The sequence below is a fragment of the Accipiter gentilis genome, chromosome 16 (assembly GCF_929443795.1).
Source record: "Accipiter gentilis chromosome 16, bAccGen1.1, whole genome shotgun sequence".
Taxonomy (NCBI): Eukaryota; Metazoa; Chordata; class Aves; order Accipitriformes; family Accipitridae; genus Astur; species Astur gentilis.
The window spans coordinates 28028649-28041268 of NC_064895.1; the positions used below are offsets into that span (position 1 = coordinate 28028649).

The 12620-nt window shown below is 41.1% G+C and overlaps 1 protein-coding gene across 50 annotated transcripts in view; it reads left to right on the top strand.

Moving 5' to 3' along the window:
* RP1L1 (RP1 like 1) overlaps window positions 1-12620 on the top strand; it is a 47666-nt gene that overhangs the window by 15881 nt on the left and 19165 nt on the right. For 48 of the 50 annotated variants that reach the window (XM_049819150.1, XM_049819164.1, XM_049819159.1 and 45 more), the window contains exons 2-3: window positions 1182-1298; window positions 1452-2109. In XM_049819150.1, the coding sequence (XP_049675107.1) occupies window positions 1471-2109 (639 nt within the window). In that variant the 5' untranslated portion in view covers window positions 1182-1298; window positions 1452-1470. The remainder of the gene's footprint in view (window positions 1-1181; window positions 1299-1451; window positions 2110-12620) is intronic. The other 2 variants (XM_049819151.1, XM_049819152.1) reach the window with 1 other exon arrangement.

Here is a 12620-nt window from a genome sequence, read left to right on the forward strand (position 1 = left end):
AAGCATAACCAGGAGCAAACTGAAGGAAACATGTCTTTAGAAGCATATTTATTGTTTTCTAACTCATCTGTGAACACTAAAAAAATTCCTTTCTTGTGAGAGCATTTTTTTAAAGTTGCCATAGAAAACTGCTATCAACGAAGAAGATAATTTGGAAAGAACCACCTTCTGCAAGCTACAAGACAAGCTACTGTATTCCTCACTAACAATTCAAATGGTTTGCTGCCTACCTGTGAGCAGTAAATTCTGATCAGAAGATGACATCTCCAAATGACATTTTGAGAGTCTCCATTTAAGTTTGAGTAATTAACTCAAAGTGAACTGTGGAATCACTGTTCATATTCATGAAATAGACATTTGTCATACTCATTACAGCCAATATTTTAGCAGTTGTAAATAGTGGTGAGGGTTTTTTTTTTTTCCATGTCAAAACCAGTGTCGTCTTTTTTGGCATAGTAGTTTCATTCCATGTGGGGTCTGAGTTTTTTAGTGATTACTTCCAAGACAATGCATTTGATAAGGATAAGCAAGAAAGAGTAGAGTCCAGTCTCTTTTCCACTTGTGTCCATCATGGCGAAGACATTAAAAAAACTAGGGTTCCAAAAGCTGGGGTTCAACCTCCAGACTTAAACACCAAAGTCAGTTTTGCTTTAAAAGTGGATACCAGCTGTTCTGACACAAATTGGGCAGACCATTCTCCTCACATCTGTGCTTACCAGGCTTATTGCAAATTTCCCCACTGTTTAGCAGAACCGACTTTTGTAGTACTGTTTGAGATCTTGTGATATTTCTTACTGTTACTTGTTTGCGTAACTGCCATAGATTTCATCCAGACCTTACCTTAGCAGACCACGGGCAGCTGTTCTGAAACCAGGCTACTCTGCCCCTCCGTACACTCAGGACTGGTTGTGTGCTACAGTGTGCAATCACTACAGGAACAAATTCAGTTTTGTTTGGGTGTTTGTTATGTGCCAGTTCCCGGGGTTAAAGGGTTACATGAGAATCTCGGCTCTCTGCTTGCTTGTAAAAATAAAACCAGAATAATCACTGGCTCTGATAGTTTCTGAGAAAACCTCAAAAATATAAGCAAGGAAGACGCAAAACTCAAAAAAACAACAATACACAAATATAATTTTTTGTGGCTTTTGCTTGGGGTCTGACTCATGCTTTTTGTGCCTCAGGGTCGACTAACACTGACTGAATTCTCATTGGCATCTGCAGGACAAGGATGGTTTAACTGTGAGGAGCAGGGTTACGGCTACTCTTCTTGCTGTGTTTCCTCGTATCTACCTGAGCCAGTGAGTTCATACCTCCGTGTTGGTACAATCTGCTCTTGATCGAGCACAGATGGTAAAACTGTTGCAAGGAAAACAAACTTTGCTCCTGTGCTAGCCAGGCACTGATTCTGCATGACTCAAACAAACCCTACTCTGTTTTTGCTTCTCTTGTAGTTACCTTTAAGCAAGAGGGATGACTCAGGTGCCTGCTGACTACCTGTCAACCACCAGCTCCTACAACTATGAGCAGCCCCTTCCCTCCTTGGCTCGGACCGGCACTGTCACCAAGGTAGCCCCAGCCAAAAAAATAACCTTCTTCAAGAGCGGAGATCCTCAGTTTGCAGGAGTCAAGATGGCCATCAACCAGCGAAGCTTCAAGAGCTTCAACGCGCTCATGGATGACCTCTCTCATAGGGTCCCACTGCCATTTGGGGTACGGACCATCACCACCCCACGAGGAATACATTGCATCAGCGAGCTGGACCAGCTGGAGGATGGAGGATGCTACCTTTGCTCCGACAAGAAATACGTCAAGCCTATTAGCATTACTTCTGGGGGACACAGGCCAGGCCCTCCGCGAAATGGTCGTCCCTCCAGTACCTTGAGAAGAGCAGCTCAGGAGGGAAAGCTTGAAGAGTATTCCACACCTTTCACTCAGCATGGCCCCAGAATACCCAAGAAAATCACTCTAGTTAAGAATGGAGAAAGTGGTTTCCGGCGCTCAATTATCTTGAACCGCAGAAATGCCAGGAGTTTCAAAACGCTCCTGGATGAGATTTCAGACATCCTGCAGTTCCCAGTGAAGAAGCTTTACACTGTTGATGGGAAAAAGGCAAGTATCTCTGATACCTAGTGCTGGTCACTTGTTCTAACAGGTGTTATCACATCAGCGTTTGCACTCCCTGTGATGCAAATCCTTTAGCTCATGGGGCCATTAGTTTACCCACATTACATTAATTCTTTCATCTTGTGTACTTACTGTCACACGACGTACTTCCCCACCACTTACATGAATGGGTGGTGTAGAAGAATCTTGTTCAGCCATTCAAGATCTTCATACATCAGTTTTGGGTCAATAGGAGGCAACTTTTGACAGAAGTCCAGAAGCTCAATGTTTTGCAGCTGGGTATAAGACCCTAAATAAACTTCTAGTAATGGAGTTTCCCACCCTGTCCTGGGAGGCATGTCCCAACAGAGGCTTAACTTTTCTATACCTAACAACTGGGAATTCAACAGAGTAAGATGGCCCTTAGGTAGCACCGTGCAGTTGCATAGTTCCTAACGGAACAGGGTCCTGCTCATGATGTGGGATCCTCAGCATTACAGTAATATAACTGATAAATGTATAAGTAATTAGGATATGAGTGGGATCAGGTGATGCATTTGTATTGATGATTTGGTGAATGTGCCAGTTGGGGTGGACTCTCAATAAATTTGGGACATGACAATTCCTTTGTTCTTCTGTTCCCAAAGGAATTTCCTGACAAACCTGAGATTCTCCTGATTTCTTCTCCATCTCATTGTAACATAGACTAACCTGTATTTCATTTCTTCTGAAGAGGTCTCACATGTTAGCCTGACTTGTCCCTGGCAATGCAGCCGAGTGGAGTGGTTGCCCTGCTCCTTGCCACCTTTTCCACCTTTACAGTGCTGTGTGCCAGCTCCTCAGTGGTAACGTTACAACCGTTTGTGGTGTCACTTTCTGAACCACATGACTGAAATTACTTGGGTTCAAATGACCCACTATACAGGAGGAGGAAAAAAAAGAACAGGAGGAATATCTTTAACCCAAATAATTTTGACCTGGCACAGGAGCAGGAGTGTGCAGCTATGAAGAAGAGAGGGGATAACGGTGGCTTAAGTCGTCTTTCCTGGTGGAGGCAACACGCCATATCACAGTGCTTTCTGCTATGCCCACCACTCTGGAAAGAGCTTCCTGTTCTCAGCTGAAGGTTCCAAGGAGAATATCCTTCCCGAACATCCTACTGCTACAGCTTTCCCAACCCTACTGATCTAGAGGCTAAACGAGTGTCAGCCTGACTGCAGTTAGAGATGAGATGCCAGGGAAAGGACAGTGCCACTCCACATATGCCAGACAAGTAAAACTTCAACCTTGCTCAGAAACTGAGGGTCCTGTAAAAACTAACGATTTATGAAAAGAGACCCAGGAGCAAGAGAGGAAACTTAGCTGTGGACAACGCAACATGGCCTAGGATAAGCAAAATAGATAAATCATGTCCTCAGACTTTCCAGCCTAAGAGCCAGTTGTCTAAGTAAAAGGTGAGCAAGCTGGCCACCCCTGTGGCATTCATCTTTTCTAAGAGTGTCTTGAGTCTGTGTTTCTCCTAATGGGAGAGTAGAAAAAAATGGCTCACTTGTAGGCAAGACAAATCCCATGCCCTAGGTTATTTCAGCAGTCAATGGAAAGAAATCGGCACTTTAGACAGCTGCTTCCCAAGTAATTGTCTAAATGACTGCAGATATCTGAAGCTGGATTCATTTCAGATTCAGCATGTCAGTGTCTAAATGTTTCTGTAAGTAAGCGAAGCAAGTGGCTAAGCTCCCATAGAGCTGTTGAGACTAAGCTGACAGTCCATTGAACTTAGAGCTGGCCAAAGGTAGGTATCTAGAGGCCTTCAGAATCAGGTAGGTTCTTTTTTTCTAGCTTCCATCAATTTATTTGCAAAAGTTTGCTGTGTACCACAGCTACATCTATACTACTAAATTAAAAAGTGTTAGAGCAGGATCTCATGCTTCTTTTCTCTATTCCGCTAAATTCTTAGTATCTTCCCTGGTTTGGTCTTGGCCCAGAGCAACGGTGTACTGACACTTTAGATTTAGTGCCTGGGTCCACTCACTGTAGGTGGTTTGGATGTGGCCAGCCTGTGTCTGAGCAGCCAGGCTGCTTCAGGTGACCTCCATTCTGAAGAACAGGGTCTGGCACCGATTGCTTGACTACTACAAATGTAGTCAACTCAATGTAGGAAAAAAACCCCAACAAACCCCACCCTGCTGCCAAGACGTGTTATAATCTATGGATAAGTATTTTATTTTGTCACTGATTTCTCCAGTTTTCAAGACTTGGACTCCTGTTCAGTCCACATGGAGATAATAATCTTGTGTAGTGGTAGTAACTTCTTCTTCACATCTTCCATTTTTGAGAATTTTCACTCATTTCTCCAAAGAAAAGGTTTGCTTTCTACTTCTCAGTACAGTCTTAATGTTCTCCTTGTGATTCTTAAATGAGTTTCCCACAATTTTCCTTCTAGTCATTATAAACACCAATATTTTAGCTGGCATGTATACTAAATACACACTCTGTAAACACAGTATCTTCACTATTATTCAGCCTCCATCTCTTTTTCCATCTAAAGACATGCAGTTACCTTTTACATTTTCAGCTCTGCGGTGGTGGTCGTGCTGTCTAAAGGTCTCTATTCTCCCAGAGTTGGATCTCATCCCAACGTGCCAAGACGTGGCAAGGCATGGCTAGAATGACATGGGTACCGACTGACCAGAAGTGGTCACTGGGAAGTATTTGAAGCTGATGGCACCTACTAAGTTTTACGTGCTAACATCTTTGCTGACAGTTTAAGTGACAAGCTATGTAGGTCTCTTCAGGAGACAACGTGTCAATAGCTTTGTCACTTGTTTTGCATCCCCATTCCCAGTTCAGTCTTTGTGTCTGGAAATGGTTCAGCCTAGGCTGCACATGAACATCAGTTGAAGAGATATTGATGCTCTTTGTTGCAGCTAGATTATCTTCTCTGGCATGCCACAGAGTTTAAAATTATCTTCTAGGTAGTGATAATGATATTTTCCACAATAAATCCTCATGTTTTCCATCTGCAGAAATATGGGTGTGGATCAACCACTATCACTTACTTAATCTCTCCACAGTCCCTTGGGATTCTTCTTTTGGATATGAACATTTTCATTACAGTCTTGTCAATAGGCAGTTCATCTTCTGTACCTTATTAATTTAAACTGCAGTCCTTTTATTCTTATGTAGAATATCGCAGTGATAGGTGTCTATGGGTCCAACTGGATCAATGTTATCAGCTTACACATAGCTAGAAAATATGTGATTATTAATATCTTTTCTGGGGAATCTTTTAAAGTGATATTTTGGCCATTCTTCATTTCAACCATTTACCTCTTGCTCTTTAACTGTTTGCTACTGCTCATTCAATGGTCATTGCTGTTAGGACTTCCTGGACCTGTTACTCTAGTCTCGGGTACAAAGCATTTAAACCACAAAAAAAGTCACTCTGTCTTGGATTTTCCCATTTTTTCCTTTCATAAGGATTATCTAAACCACTTTTGTTCTTCTAAGTTTTCTTATTGTACCTCATCTTCAAGATCTCTGTTCCCTATAGACAACTGGTTGTATCCCAGGGTTTTCACCAGACACTAGCAGTTTCTTTGAGGGGTGAAAATGGCAAATTTGTCACACAGTTTGGGGCATTTCCTGAAATAACCTTCAACTGGTGCTGAAGATTAATTTTGACTGTATGTCTTGCGTTTATATTTACATTTGAATTTTCTGTTAGAGACAAAGAAAACAAGCATCCCATCTTCCATGACTATTCAAAGGTGTCTGGATGCTTCATATTTCTTGGGTATTTCCTTGTTTCTCCTATTATAATCTTTAAATAATAATTCAAATTATCTTTTAATAATTTTGTAAACTGCTTTTATGACATGTCTATGTACATTTTTCGCAAGACTTATTGCAGAGGCCATTATTTCTGGGAAAGAGGGCTAGGATTGAGGGGAACAGTAACTTTTGACATTCATTCCCGTGATTTGACAGATTAGCTGAATAACAGTAAAATTCATTCCTAAACAATGCATCTGGACTGCTGCTTGACTGCCTTTGTATTTGTCTGGCTTAGAACAACATAATTCACGGCATTTAATAACAGGTTCACAATGTCTCTTTTGCTGTCAGTTTTTTCTTGATCTCTTGAAATCTGAACACAAAAAAGGAAAAATCTCATCTCCTACAGGTGAATCGTTCTCTTCCACCAATGAAAGTGCTACTCATAGACCTGAGAGTGTTGTCCCTTCAATCTCCTTTTCTTTTCTTCTAGTACCATAATTCCAGATCTGAACTCAAATCTTAAAATAAGTTAAATCACCTCTGAAACATAATATATGGTTGGCATATACTGCCCAGTGGCTCTGTTTTAGTATCTTTACCATTTTATTGAAAAAATCCAGAACATTTGAAAATTACAAGTCTTTGGTTTCCTATTATACCTTTAGTGGGTATAAACTTAGACACACATGGAACAGACCTGTTGTTTTGTGTTCCTTTCATGTAGTATTGATTTGAAAAAGCAGAGAAAAGTGTTTTCTTCATTTTGTAGTCCGCCTAGTCCACAAATGTTTCCAGTAAACCTCTAAGTTTAATTCAATCATAACTCACAGGGAAATAAACTTTTGGACTGCAAATCTCGCCGGTTTTGCACATCAGTACATTTTCTTCTCCAGACAAAACTTGTATCATTTATTTTTATATCCCTCATTTTGTCTCATTTTTTTTCAAATTGGTTTTTAGGGTAAGGTTTTACCCAAAAAAGGAAGAAATGTTAGTGATTTCATGAAGCCAATAAACTGAACATTTTACCTATTTTTCTTTTTCATGGAACGAAATCAGAAGAAGGTCATGGGCAGCTATGCAGAATCCTAACACAGATGAAGTTCATTGTAAGGCCAAAGGTGGTGGTGTAGCATCAAGATCCATTGGAGGCCAGCAGAGCTTTTGCTTTTGTGATCACACTTATTTTGCTGTTATTTTGTCTTTTCTTGCTCCCATTTGTCTGCTTATGTACCTCTCACATATTTTCAAAATTATACTTTATGAACTTCCTAGGAAAGGTCAGTGTATTTGCTGGTTGTTTCTTCTGTGGCCTGGATTATGGGCCTTCATTGCTCTTGGGCCAGAGAGTCTTTCCATGCTATGAATTCAGAATTAGCCTATAATAATTATGCAAAACTCAGGTCAGTAGAAACAGTGATTGAAAGATCCTGATTCCAATGTTAGTAGAAATTCAGAGTGGTTCTATTGGTATTTATACATTTGAATCTTCGTTCTAATTCCTGAAGTCTTAAACGAGGTGAAACTGGTATTTTTACTCTTAAGCATCAAGGAAACTGCCCACTAGGAAGGAAAAGCTACTCCCACTGAAGTGAATAGGTGTTTAAGTATTTGGGCACCAATATCAGGAGAGCCACGAGCCCCTCTTCCCAAACTAACCATGATTTTTGTTGTCAGTTTCTAAAGCAAAATAGTAATTGGATGATTATGGGACTAGAGGCAAATTTAATTTGATTTTAGCTTAGAAAAATCAGTTAAATTTTCAGCAAGTAAATAGTGTAAATCATATAATTCTTTTCCAGTCAAGCCACCGGTTACTGTTTTCCAGGTGATTAACTGGAAATAGTGCCCAAATGGAGAAATCTGTTATATAGGTTAACATTGACATGTCATTAACTTGTCAGTGAAACTTTGTGCAAGTTTCTTCACTAAAAGATAGACAGGCCTGGACTTAACTGATCTAAATCTGATCATCTTATTAGGCATTTAGGATGGGGGGTGATTTTGCCTGTTGGCCTCTTTTTATTGAATATAGAAGAAGATCAGAAGACTGACTCAGACTACTCACCTAAAATTAACCCAGGCCTAGATTTTCATACACTTGTTTTAAAGTACTACAGATTTTTAAATGTTAGCAAACATAAGACATGGGACTCTACATCTGAAGATCATTTGGCTGATGAGACAGTTGAAAATAGCAGCTTTCCTAGTCTTTACTAGGGACATCAGTTCTATGCTAAAAAAGAACCAGGTGTGTTACTAAGAGCAGATATCTTAATAAAAAAAGGTAGAGTAAAATTTGTAGGTTATCTTCTCCATCACATGGCCTTTCATCTCTGTTCTGGGAAGTTCTTATGCATTTTCTTTCTCCATGGTGTAAACCACAGGAGAGTGCACCTTTGTGCAGATCCCCACCGCCTGCCTCTGGAGAGCGAAGGATGTCTCTAGGGGCAAAGAGACAGAGAGAGATCATAGAAAGACCAGAAATCCTCACAGACAGTTAAACTATAAGAAATGACGTGTAGGATTACGTGACAGCAACTGCACAGCAACAGAGGATTTCCCCGACAAATGGCAATTATCCAGGGTCTGCCAGCTGAACAGTCATTAAGACTTCTTTAAGTCACAGGAACCCAGCAGCATGACTATATGTCTAGTCACAGATGTCCTGATTTCTGCACTTACTCTTGAATCACTACGCCTGCCTTTTACGGACTGTCTTAAATTAAAACAAAAACAAAGCCAAGTTCTTCCTTAAAATCCAATACTCTTTCTTGTATGGCATTTGAAACCACATTGTGTTATGGTAAATAGTCTACATAGTTTATGGTTATTGGTGGCAATTACCATGAGCTTCTCAAATGGGATTTATCAACCGTCAGAAGAGTTTTCCAAGGGATGTGGCTAGTTTTATGTTTGTTGGAGTCAGGCCAAGACTTAGATGGTTTTTTGCTTAGGCGCGCTCAAGGCTGACCGTAAGTTGTTATATTTAATGAGTGAATCTGATCCAGACTGTTATGTAGAAAGGCAGAGTAGATGACCAGAAAGACTCTCTTTTGCCTTAGACTCTACAAGTGAGAACATTGTAGAATGAGCACTGTATGCAACCAAATTTCCTTGAGGGATCAGAGAATTACTGTGCGAGTTAATCAGGGGAGCAATCACGAGTTAAGGAATGCTTCCTCAGGCACCACTAACTGGAGACTGTAAAGGATTAGTTATTAGAAACTCCTTGGGGTAAGGACCCTCATTTTCCTTCTGTGTTTGTGTAGAGTTTGGAATGAGGCACACTAGATGCTGTGGCAAGACTAACCGTTCTGGGACAAATCAAGCCATCTTTGGCAGCGACCAGTTGTAGCAGTCTTGGAGAAAGACAGAAGGGCACATATGAAGGGATGCTTTTCCCAGTGTGTTTTCCCAGTCTCCAGCAACCTGTAGGCTAAGATATTCCTCACCCAGAAGCAGCACCATGGGCTACAGCTCTTCTAGTAGGCAGAATAGTATCAGGGCACATACTCTGGCCCTGACACCGAATAGCACTATCTATACATATTCATACTATGTAGCCTCCAAAATAGGGTCTAATTCCTACAGCCTTTGTAATTGGGTGGCCACATTCAAGCTACTCCTTAGGAAAGGTCCCTGGTGTATGTTAACTCCCAGATCTGTCCAGGAATTTCTTGGGAGAGTGCCAGCTCATCCAGGCTTTAAATGCGCTAAAGACCGTTCTAAGAATTTAACAGTACAGGCAACTCAGTTCCAGTGCCCTGGATCCAGAGTTGTTTAATTTAGCAGTAAAGACAGAAATTTTATTTTTAGCTGTTATTAGTAAAGGTGTTGGTCTAACTATTATTACTAAATCATCCTTGATAATAGTGACTGGATTTACAGCGACCTCAGGGTGCAAGGCCAGGAAACAGGCTTGTCTGACATATTTCCTGGCTCAGATTTACACAACCATATAGCCATTTCTAGGACATCTGTAGACTGCCCGCAGGCATCCTCTAGGCCACTCATGTTTGGGCTGTCTACCAAGCTCATCTGTCTTAATGACAGGTGTCATCAAGACCCTGATGGAATGGGGTAGATGGAGGCAAATAAGCTGTTTTAAAACGTGGTACATATATAAACACTAAGAGAAGAAAGGTGATAATTTCCCTCCTTGGGATAGTTAATTTTCTGGTTCATGTTGACATATTCACTGTGACACTTGGTTTCATGCTGTGTTCAGGTATGAGTAACTGCAACCAGTTTCAGCCCCTCATCTGGTGCAAACCGTTGTTATCAAGTGAGCTGTACCACTTTCCACCCACCGTGTGTGTGAGTCATAGTCTAAAAACAAACCACAGGTTTCAGGTTCAATATTCTCTGATTCCATGCCAAAACCACAATGACTCCAATGAGATTTACACAAGCGATCTGTAAACCTCAGCAAAACTTTCCATGAACCTGATCCATAAGAAGACTCATATCCAGGTGTGTTTTATGAACCTTTGAGATGCCCTGAAATCATTTGGCCCAGTGCCTTACAAGATGTAGTTAAATGGACCCCATGTGCTAGCCACTTTCTTATCTAACATATACCAAATCTAATACTTTCTTATCTAACATATACCAAATGCAAATGATTCCCTTAGCCTGAGGAGATTTTGTTCTTTCAATAATAATAATGTAGCAAAGTGTAATTACTTTCTAATTCTTTTGAATTTAATCCAGGGCAAAGACATTTCCAATCATATTATTTAGTATATGCAATAATATTTGTGAACTTAATGCTTCTATTTATTCATTTACCTAGAATACAAAGAATAGCAGAATTCCACCCTCTCCTGGAAAAACTGTGAATTTTCTTTAAGTTAAGTAGAAATCACTGTTTCTGCGAAGAATTTTTGCAGGAAAGGCTGGTTTTTTCATAGGGATATCTGGTTTTCCAAATGCAGATTTTGGAGTTTTTATCACTAACGGGAGGGGAAAAGAGAGGATGTTTTGCATTTTCATCAGTTTGCTTCTTCCTTTCGGGCCCTGAACAGAGAATTCAAAGGATTGTGCTGCAGCTCTTAGAAAGGTCTGGTTTTCTTTCAGCTTGCATCTTTTCTGAAATAAATTGAGTTAACATCAGGGGAGCTACTTGTTCTGTGTAGAAGTAAACAACTTTCCAGCTTTCACATTTGTACTATGGACTCTGCAAATTGAAAGTGAAACCCTGGGCTCAGTAACAAGAAAACTATTCCATTAAACCAGGGTTTTCAGCTAAATGTGTTTCTCTTTATGCCCTGAGCTTCTGGAGTCCATATACTATATCCATAGTGCTCAAAGAAGCACAATGCACAGTTGTTTACACTAGGAGACACCCTGGATGGTAAGACCATGGCACAACGCCGTATGGATCTATGAGCTTGATCTAGAAGCAAGTAGGGTGTATATACTCGGTCCCAGCTCCTACAGCTAGTTGGAACGCACCTATGTTGTGCTTCCCTCTTTTCCCTCTCAGCTTCCAGCTGGAGTAACTTTTCATCCATGATGTAGATACTCCCCATATAAAAAGAGTAAGTTTTGAGATTCTGGTCCCGGGGAGAAGCTGGAACTCATGAACTGTATCCTTCCCACTGACTCAGTCACCACAAGGCTAATCGCAAGAACTAAATGCTTAGCATTTTTCAAGACTTGTCAGTTTTTAAGCTAATCCTGCCCTCGGAGGGCATAAGAGCAGGCGCTTGGGGTGGGGTGGATGTTAGTCTGACTCATGGTTTTCAAATCCTGAGGTTGATGGACCAGATTTAATGAACCTGGTGCCAAAGGAGCAGGTGGTGGACTCCGATTTCCCTGAGGAATTGCAGTGTGTCAGAAGGTGGGATATATCTGCAGCAAAAACTTTCTAAGAAATGCCTTCCTCTCTTCTATGTTGAAATTTGCACTCTTAACAGCAATTTTCTGTTCCTCTGCCTGAGTTGCAGCTAGAACAGTCTCAGACCTCATTTTGAGCTGACGGGGTGGGTGGGTAGGGAAAAGGCCATCAAAAGTTTGCATATGAAGTCAGTGCATTGTGGGGACCTCCCCAGTTCAAACCAGCACTCAGTGGAAGTCCTCAGGAAGCCTCCCATAGTCTTCCTCAGGAACCAGCTCATCCCCCATGGAGGCAATAACCGTGGCACCCCTCATACGATCCTAGCAGCCTGTCTTCCAAACTGAACCAGGCTGTAAATCAGGTTTTTTCCCCTTTTTGTCATCCTCAGCTGTCTCTCAAAACCTTTTCTGCTTTCTTCATGCCTGTTTTTTTCAGTCCTTCCTCTTCCTTCCCCTTTTTCCATTCGGTGGTTCTCTTCTGCTGCTACCCAGATGATTTCCAATGACCACTGAACTTCTGGTTGTAGTATTTCACCTGGACTGGTAAAAGACCTGTTCATCCAGACTATTTCCAGGACCAAACTCAGAACATTTTCTTTGTACATGTGCAAAGTGTCACAGACAGGGAAAAGGCATCTGTGAGTACTCCAGGAAAAGCTGCCAGCAGTGAAATAGCTAAACATGATCTTTGCCTGTGGTTGACTGAGAAAGCAGTGCAGTGCATTATTCCTCTGTCTTTCACATATTTTACTTGGCTGTTTGAGTGCTTCATGGCCTGATTTCCAGATCACAACTCCCAAAGCTATCATTTTTCGTGCAGCTTTACACAGTGGTCAAACCAGAAAACTAGACAGCTCATGTCTGAAAAGTTCTAGAAGATGCTGATTTTTTTA